Source organism: Hemibagrus wyckioides, linkage group LG22 (genome assembly GCF_019097595.1).
Source record: "Hemibagrus wyckioides isolate EC202008001 linkage group LG22, SWU_Hwy_1.0, whole genome shotgun sequence".
Taxonomy (NCBI): domain Eukaryota; kingdom Metazoa; phylum Chordata; class Actinopteri; order Siluriformes; family Bagridae; genus Hemibagrus; species Hemibagrus wyckioides.
The window spans coordinates 11,996,400-12,006,096 of record NC_080731.1 but is presented as its reverse complement, the minus strand read 5'-3'; the positions used below and the strand labels follow the sequence as shown (position 1 = coordinate 12,006,096).

General features: G+C 36.9%; 1 protein-coding gene across 1 annotated transcript; it reads right to left on the bottom strand.

Annotated features, from left to right (window-relative positions):
• Positions 1-997: 997 nt before the first annotated feature.
• On the bottom strand, positions 998-9,143 carry LOC131343592 (Na(+)/citrate cotransporter-like). Its single transcript, XM_058375394.1, has 12 exons — positions 9,015-9,143; positions 7,152-7,280; positions 6,927-7,063; positions 6,626-6,834; positions 5,770-5,950; positions 4,468-4,590; positions 3,868-4,068; positions 3,592-3,695; positions 2,655-2,773; positions 2,220-2,381; positions 1,993-2,130; positions 998-1,900 (listed from the first exon to the last, which is right to left on the bottom strand). The coding sequence occupies exons 1-12, from the start codon at positions 9,114-9,116 to the stop codon at positions 1,769-1,771; spliced, it is 1,737 nt and encodes a 578-aa protein (XP_058231377.1). The 5' UTR covers positions 9,117-9,143; the 3' UTR covers positions 998-1,768.
• Positions 9,144-9,697: the final 554 nt, after the last annotated feature.

Below are 9,697 nucleotides of genomic sequence, written 5' to 3'. Positions count from 1 at the left end.
ACATTGTTGGCATGCACAAGCATGTGTCTTGTATCAGAGGCATGGATGAAGCTGCTAGAATCAGTATACAGCACCTGAACCTCTAGCTTAATAGACCTTTAGAGCAGATTGATACAGTATACTGCCAGCACTAATACTTTTTTAGGTCAATTTTCTTTTCTCAGTTTCCAAGTTTCTCAAAAGCAAGCTTTTTATAGTAAACATTCACACAGAAGAATGGAATAGTAATTCATTAGTTTCATTATACTGTGAGTGCTACAACTATAACATGATTATAAACAGCTTAAAATCTTTATCAGGCAAGTTATTATATGGAAACATATTGCCAGTTATTAAATATACAGTATTAACCAATATACAGTATGTCCATTTATGGTCCATGTCACTGCTTGTGCTGGGGGGTTGTGGTAGCTTAGTGGTTAAGACATTGTTACTACTGACCAGAAGGTTGTGAGTTTGAATCCCAGGTCCACCAAGCTGTTCTTGCTGGGCCCTTTAGCATGGCCCTTAACCTTTAATTGCTCAGTTGTATAAAAATGGGGCAAAATGTAAGTTGCTCTAGATAAGGGCAAATGCCCAAAATGTAAATGCTTCATGTTTCCTGTATGTTGTGTGAGTTTTTATTCTGCCAGAGAAAAGTCTCACATGATTGGCTAGTGATGCTTTCTGTGCATGAAGATTATAGCTTAATTGTCTAAAGCTCAATTGACAGAGAAAGCTAGTAATGACCATCTAATTTGGATTTCTAATAAAGTTTGAAAATTCTAACAGACTTTTGTGTTCAGACCTATGGTGTATTTATTTACTATTGTTTTTCTAGCCTGTCTAGACTGTTTATAAGGTAGGAGTAGTAAGTTTGTAGGTTTCAACATAAAAGCCATTATGAAGTGTGCATTTAAACTGCAAAAAAGCAAACAATATTGTTTCTTTTTTATTTCTGTATCACTAAATGTCATTTACAAATAATCTAAATACAGACGACGAAGACGACAGAAGATCAACAGGAACAGTAAATTTTGTGTGTGTGTGTGTGTGCATGTGTGTGTGTGCGTTTTGCAGCAAAATTGTGGAAAATGTTCGGTCTGTCTTGTGCTAGCATGGGCTACTTTAAGACTTTTTAAGAATTTTTATATGTAGTACTGTCCATATTCAAGACAGCAATGTATCACACACCATGCCTGTGATTTTTTCATAAATATTGATAACTTGCCTACAGCATTTTGCAGTAAGGAGCAAGTTTTAAAAAATAGTAAATTATTTAAATACACTGAAGTATAAATTCCAGGCCATAATCACTGGCAAAATTATTCACTTTAGTAGCTTTAATTGTGACACTAATGTATGTGACTGTTCACCCAAAGCGCCTGAATTTATCTTTGGAGTGCAGAATATCATTTTAGATATTCTCATTTTCTATAACAGGCAAAGATCATTTTGAGCACTAGCTTCATCAGGTAAACAGAAGAAAAATCATCTTCAGTGGTCTCCAGAGCCATTCTCCTGTGTTTGAATGATGTCCAGTGGTGGCAATATGCTAGTGTGGTACATAGTATGTGAAGAGATTAATGCCCCTTAAATGAGGTACAAATCATTCTTCCTACACAATTGGCTACAACCAATAAACCTTGTAGAATTGTGCTTTTTCCACCTTTGGAATCCATTCCTGATGTCATTCACAGGTTTGATCATTTGTCCTTTCTGTGTTGTTCTCCTTCTTTCTTTTCCTGCACACAGGGCTAGACTTGTAGAAAGAGGAAGAAGTCTTCAGTTAAGGAGTCCTGGTACTGATATTAGCCCATGTAGGGAACTCGTTTAAATGGAACATTGCAGTTCCCCAGGTTTTAGTAGCGAAGTTTATGCAGACTATCCCCAGCAGGTTCAGTACAAGTCCAGGCTTTACCTATAATGCAATTACAGCCATATATTTTCGTTACATATAGAAAAGCCTAAAAAAACAACGACAACAACAAAAGTAAGATGCTGAGGCCTCACCATGTCCATGATATTGAGATTGGCATAGTTGAATGTAATGGCATTGGGTGGTGTGGCCACTGGGAGCATAAAGGCAAATGAGGAGCTGATGGTGGTGGGCAGCATGATGGACAGTGGATGTATCTTAAGAGCATTTGCCTGGTAATGCAACAGGAAAGGACAAACATATTAATTAATCTTTAGTTTTGCATTTTCCTTATGTGCTTAAGTATGTATGTATGTCTTACCATGGAGGCTAGAATAGGCAGGAAAACAGTGCTGATTACGGCATTGTTGCAGACTTCGGTGAGCATGGTCACTACAAGGCAAAGAACGAAGGAGAGAGCCACGGGAGGGATGTTCCCCAGAGGCAAGAGATTTTGTCCAAGCCAAAAAGACAGGTGGGATACCTAGACAAACAAGCCTGGTCCATTAAAGTGAATCTTTATACATATATTGGCTACAAATACTCAGTTTTAACATTACTTTTTTAAGAGTCCTTGTCTGATTTTATTTCATAATGTATAATTTTGTCTGTTGTAATATTTACACACTGTACTGATATATGGCCCATGCAGAACGATATGCTCTATACATGCACTGTTAGTGAACTCAGTTAATAGCTGAGATGATCAGCAGTGTATAACAGGTATGATTTTGAAGTCAGTGGCTTTTCAGTATACCTCACTGCCTTTAGCCAGTGCCAAAGCTCCACCCAACAGCAGCAGGATGTTCCAAGGCAACACCTTTTCCACTGTTTGATAGTCAAGCAGCATGTCAGGAAGCTTTTCTTCACTTCTACCTTATAGTGAAAGAGTTGACACTTCAATTAAATTGGCAAAATGGAGCAGCAGGTCATGTTAATGCCTCACAGCTCCACAGTCATGAGATCATCAGTTTTGCTTGTTCTCTCCAGGTCTGTGTGGTTTCTTTCTGGTTTCTGGTTTCCCTTTCCTAATAAAAAGGGAACTTTAGTTGGCTACTAAATTGCCCCCACATCTAAATGTGTGGCTATTTTTGATTTAGGGTCTTGCTTTGCGGCCAGTCTTACCATGATGAGCTTTGAACTTACTGCAGTCCTGACCAGGACAAAGGGGTTAGTGAAGATGAATGAATAAAATGTATCTTATTTTGGTGTTGATCTTGTGTTCTGTCTACTTGCTGTGTACTATTTGTTTACTTTTTAAATCAAACTTTATTGAATAATTTCAAAGCTCATTACAAACAATCATTCACATTTTACCCATACTATCCTCTGCATCCTTTTGTATTGTGCTTCACAAAAAATGCACATTGTTCTTGTCTAAGACTTAAATTATTTGCACTCTATTTAGTCCTTTATACAGAGCTTTACACTGTATGTTGTATCATGTCCCAGTCCATTGCAGGGCACCGTTCACAAACATTCACACCTAGGGGTTATTTAAAAAAGAAAGTCCATCTACTGCTATGTTTTTTGGGAGCTGGGAGGAAACCAGAGAACCCTGAGGAAACCCATACACAACACAACTCCAGAGATCGATGCTGAGCTGTGAGCCAGGTGCCGTGATCCACTGTGCAACCCTTCATAAAGACAGAGCCACCAAAAATGATGTAAGATGATCATAAATATTAACATACCAGATATGTCTAAAGAACCAGCATGCCAACATCTTGGAAATTTGGAGGGTATTATGAAAAACATAAAGGTTATTAAAATGGAGACTGTGCTATCTGACACAAACCTAAAAAAACAAAACAAAATGAAGACCTGGTTAGTTCCAAAAGCTGAACATGTAAAAGGTAAAGAGTTACATAATACAATGTACACAATAAAGGCACAAAATCAGCTGCACTTATTTATGATTATATAAAAAAGTTATCCCTAAAATTTTATTATAAGGCAAGGGCACTCACTTAGTTTCCATTAGCGAGCCCCAGCCTGGTATGAAGCCAGGGTCCCTCATGAACCACAACAGAACCAACAGTATGAAAAGCACGACCACACTGTACTCCGCAAAACACATGCTGCCGAGCTTTCGGAACTCATGCCTCATCACCTGAAACACCTTTTCATGGCTGCTTCTAGTAATTCCACAACCACATGAGTTTTTTACACTGAAGATTGACATGCAAAAAAAAAAAATTATTCGATTATTTAGCTAAAACTGAAATATGAATATAATTTGGCTTTTCATTAAAGAATAAATAAATACTACATGCTGTGATATAGACACAGTTGTATGTAATTGGAGCATTATTATACTATTATACTGCACTTATTATGCTATTATACTGTACTTTCAGTACAAACAAAACTAAAAAGAATATTTTATTTTAGTAATATCCACAAGTAATAGCTGTGGCAGTTGTTGATCTACTAAATTTTAATTCCATTCCCCTGTAACATTTTTAGTTTATTTGTATATGTTATAATGGATGCCTACAATGACATGGCACAATTAATGTAGTTATATACATACAGTAATATATGTAATATATGACTTTGTTACTTACTTGAAGCCCAAATACATGAACTGCAGCAATAACCAACAGAACATCAGCATCAGCACCATGTTGGGGAAGAAAAACCCAAACCAGGAGGTATAGTTAATCACATCCCCATTCTCTGGATAGATCCTGCATTTATATACACATAGTATTCCATCAGCTGATTCTGCAGCCACATACTTTCTATTAGAATAAGTTAGGATTAGGGATGCATCAGTACTTATTTACTAAATGATTCGAAATATACATCAGTAATACAAATGAAGAAACCATTGCTCTGATTTAGGACTGCAAATGGCACGAATGGTTCTGCACTCAAGTCTCCATCAGTCGATAAGTTAAACAAAATTGACTTCATGTTGAAGCTAGAATGAATTTTCTCATAACTAATTGTACTTTTTGACCATATAGTATAGTAGTATACCATAGTAGTATAGTATATACCATAGTTATAGAAGGGAAATGATTTATAATCACACAAGCCAGTGTCAATCCAGATGTGGATGGTTTCCCTTTTAAGTCTGGTTCCTCTCAAGGTCCTTTCCACCATTAGGGATAAACGAATTTACAATTCAAAAATTTATATCCTGATTTTATATACTTCTGTAAAGCTGTGTTTTCTATGGCAGTGTCCATTGTTAAAAGCGCTATACAAATACTTTTGAACTGAATGGAATTGAATAATACAAGATACTACATGAGGTAAGCCTTGCATAAATCCAACACCCTCATCCTACCATACTAGTAAACATATTATGCTGTCTGAATCATTTTGATGAGCAGCATCAGTACATGTGGTAATGAAAAATGAAAGCAAGGTGCTTGTGCTCAGATGAAAAGAGGATTTCACAAGCATGGATCAGTAAAGTGAGCACTTGAGAAACAATTCAGTTCACTGAGACATGCATGACTTCTCTTTGCCAGGGTCTCTGCATTACTCACGAGTCAAAGTACAATTTACAGCATTTTAATGACCCCACATGCTGAGCTTGCAGATCAGTATTGTAGGCACAGTTTAAACACCACTTCTTACACATAAAAGCCTCCAGGTATAGTTTATTACAACCAGCACGTGTCGGCATCCAAAACCTAGCTAAATATAATATTGTATGACACTCCTGATTGCGGAATACTACGTAGATTTCTCATTTTATTGTAGGTACCAGTATCTGTATCAGTATTAAAAGTTCCAAAACCATGTACTGTACTTATAGTACTTATTGTTGGTCTGAAAAAAACCGTACTGATGCATCCATAATTAGAATAGTTCGAAAGAACATATCTAGGATGTGGTATTATGTTTGTTACTTGTCAATCTGGGCTTTGAGGATGAGATTGGGAAAGGAGCCGGTGAGAGTGGCTGTGCCTCCAATGCTGGCAGCATAACAAACGCTCAAACTCATTCCTTTTTTGAGTCTCAGATACTTCTGCTCACGTTCTCGCATCCTCTGCTCAGCTTGTAACAGTTCCTCAGGACTCAGCTCCACTGCTACAGGAAGAAGAGGTGTTTCTGATTATCAGATTATCTATTAAATTATCTATTAGTTGTAGGAACAGAGAAAAATAGCTCTGGATCCTATTAGACTTGTATAATTCATCAGTTACTTGGGCTAAATTCTCTTTATATCAATAAAGTAGCTGCACTATACTGTGTGACTGCCAGGATGTATAATAAATGACAAAGAAATGGATTGAAAGTAATACAAAATTAACAGCTAAGCAAATGGAGGGAAAGAAGTAGTAGAAAGTCCATAGAAAAAAAAAATTCAAAGATAAGTGTAGGCCGGCTTTACACCTGCTGAGCAGTCTTTATCATTTTGTATAAGACTATAACGAATTATTTATTAGCTCTTAATTAACTTTGATGAATTTTTTATCTGTATGAGATGAAATTATTTAAGCTGAGGACATTTGTGTGTATTCTGTGTTTTTCTTTTGCTTCTCGCTGTACAGGACCACCTTCTGACCTCTGGCATTCACGGCCTTATAGGATGACTGTCGTGTGAGGTTGGGGCTGTGGGATGGCCCAGTGAGTAGTGAGACTGTCTTTGATGCTCTTTAAGAGCATGCACAGGTCCCATACACACACACACACAGCTCTTTGGCTGAAAATTCTAACAAAAGATTAAAAGTCAGCTCAAGCATTCTAGCCATGACTACATACGTATGTTGCCAAGTCCATCCTTGCTCTCGTGCACTTGTAAAGTTCTTAGGACCCTGCACTGCTGAAGCTCTATCTCTTCCTCCTCTGCCTCGGCCTTACTGAGGTGCTCCAGCATGGCATTCACGATGGGTAGCATTATAGCCGTAGAGGCTATGTTAGTGATCCACATAGAGATAAAGGCTGTGATGCTCATGAACCCCAGCATCAACCTTAGAGACATAGAAAAAAAAAGTAGAGAATCAATAGTGAAAGAGGGTTCTTTTTTAGCAAAGAAGAGAGACCATACAGTAAAGTCTCTTACAGCGCTGGCCTCACACCAACTACCAAAAGCACGGAAATGGCAAGACGTTTGTGGAGATTCCACCGTTCTACAGCTATGGCTATCATTAATCCACCGACTCCCAGCATGGTGCTGTTACTGAAGTACTGGGAACACACCTGCAGAATAAACACAAAAACCATCTAGTCTGAAAATCTCCAAATGCTCCAGACTTAAGAGGAAACTCTAGACTTAATGCACTCTTACATCTTCAGCCGTCATGATGCGCATCATAGGGAAGAAGAAAACCGGGAGGAGTGCAGTGATCGCCAGTGGTAGACATTCTGTACACCAGTACACAGCCATCAGGATGAGCACAAAGCCACACTTAGCCTCCTGCAAAAAAAACACATAATGATATACACACAATGTTGATGGGATAAAATAGCAAATCTGTAAAAATTAGCACTTCCTTTTTTTAAATAAATCCAATTGTATTGCTTCCATTCATGCAATTTCTACACCTTAGATTTCTCACATCCTCCTAGTGAAGAGGTGAGGAAGGTTAGTAAGGTTTGGGAATTAAGCTTACAAAGATGGTAGTAGCAGGATCTTTGCAATATTATATATAAAGACAATATATACTGTATGTAAAAGCTAATTTTAGGTATATAAGAGTGTAGGGAAGTCACAACACATTATTTGAATACAATAATGTAGATACACTACAAATGATCTAAAGATTTTTATTTCACCATCCTGCAGTTAATTACTATACTTTGCTGCACAACTGAGTGGTGAAAGTTAGAGAGTTGTAATTATGGAGCTATAACAAAAATCTTATTTATGCCCCACAGGTGGTCATATAGGAAATACATTAGCTGTTACCTATAAGTACTGTGGATGACTGTGTGTTGTATAGTAGCTTATTCCTTTTTAAATTGCAAAGTAAAACAAAACTTGTCGGTGTTATTTAAAGACTATACTGTACTGTACTGTACTGTACATAGTTAATGATTTGACTTTATGAGGAAATTGACTGAATATTTGATTATGCTACAACACACTGATATGGTTACTTTATTCAGATGCTGGACACACAAAGCTGGCTAACTGACCCACCACCTCCATATACCAAGAGTATCCAGGCATTCTGTGTATTATTGACTAACCAAATTCAGAGAAACTACCCTTGTGAAAATCTATTTAATTGAGCAATTTATATGGATAAATGAATGAATAATGCATCACTTTATAACTTTTATCTTTCACTCAGTGTGGTAAAGGATGCAGAATTGATTATTGTGCAAACGAAAAGCGCTCTATTAAACAACAACAGAGTATGTGAAAGGTTCGACCAGCGCTGTAGTGATAAGAAGGAGAGCAGAAGGGAAAGTTCAAATAAACCTCCTGACAATAGGAGACAATCGAACCACAAGGGCTGATAAGAGGAGTCACACTGTATATTTCTGCCAGTAGGCATGATGTTTCAAAATGACCAGCAAATATGATCACAGAGCGAATATGACCATTGACTTAGTTATTGACAAGCCACTGATTGAGGTTATACAAAGATATTGAGTAAAGCACTGAAAATGTAAGAATTTGGACATATAAAGCATAATTTTTTTAGAGTTCACTTGTTTGAGGCACATTACACAATATTAATACATTATAATGTATGTATGATTACTGTCTTATGGCATTATATCATGTGTAGTATGTTAAAGATGCTCGGATAGAGCTGCATCAGTGACTTCCTTGGCTTGCTAGAAGTGTGCTGTCTGCTTTTAACTGGATCTCAAACAAAATGGACTGAAATGTATGCTTGTATTAAATGAAAGTAACCCAAGGATTACTTGCTGACAATGCAGGGCATTTCTAACAGAAGCAGTCTGGCTGGTAGCAGTGTCTCACTGAAGCAAGGTAATCAACACTCATTGATCAGAATTTATCAGGACACACAAAAAATAAATAATACTCCATATAATATATTACACCATACATTAATACAAAGATCTTTTCCAAAACAAGGATCCTGAACTCACATTGACTTCAAACATTGGGTATATCTATTAAAATTACAGAAAATACAGCGAACACATCACTTAAGTATTTCATACTGCTTACCGAAGTGTTGACAGTAAGAGGTAAAGGCAGGATCAGGAAAGGTGTCAGGATGGTGATCACATAATTCCTGTATAACCACAGCCATTTCATGCTGCTCACCATAATCTAGATGCATCAGGTACCTTGCGTACAAGACAAAGAGAACACCTTAGTGTGATCAAATTGTTTTTTATTCAAATGACACATTTTATGACATCATTCATGATAGATTATTGCACATAGATAGAGTCTGGGTATATCACACATGCAGAGGTAATTAAACATTAACTTTAACTGTTGTTTGTGGGACCGCAGATAAAAATTATGATTAAGTAGCAGATATGTACTTGAACAATGTGCATAGTATTTTGTTGTCTGCAATCAACTCCAGAGAATATAAACACTCTATGTATTGCTTAGTTATATAACATCCTGAACTTACAAATTATTTTGCAAGAAATTTCGCATATTTCTTGTAGTATTTAGAAGAGTTCTGCAAGCTACAAAGACATATTCACTCAAGCTCAAGACACACATACATAGCCTTACTCACAAATAGTTGTTGCTGTTTAAGGATCACAGATACAGCATCATTTTGCAGAATAATCCCATCCTTCATGTGGTTCTGTTTGATTATAAAGGCAAAAACAGTTATGTTTACAATCATAGTTCAGTCATGATAAATTACAGTATTAAATACCACA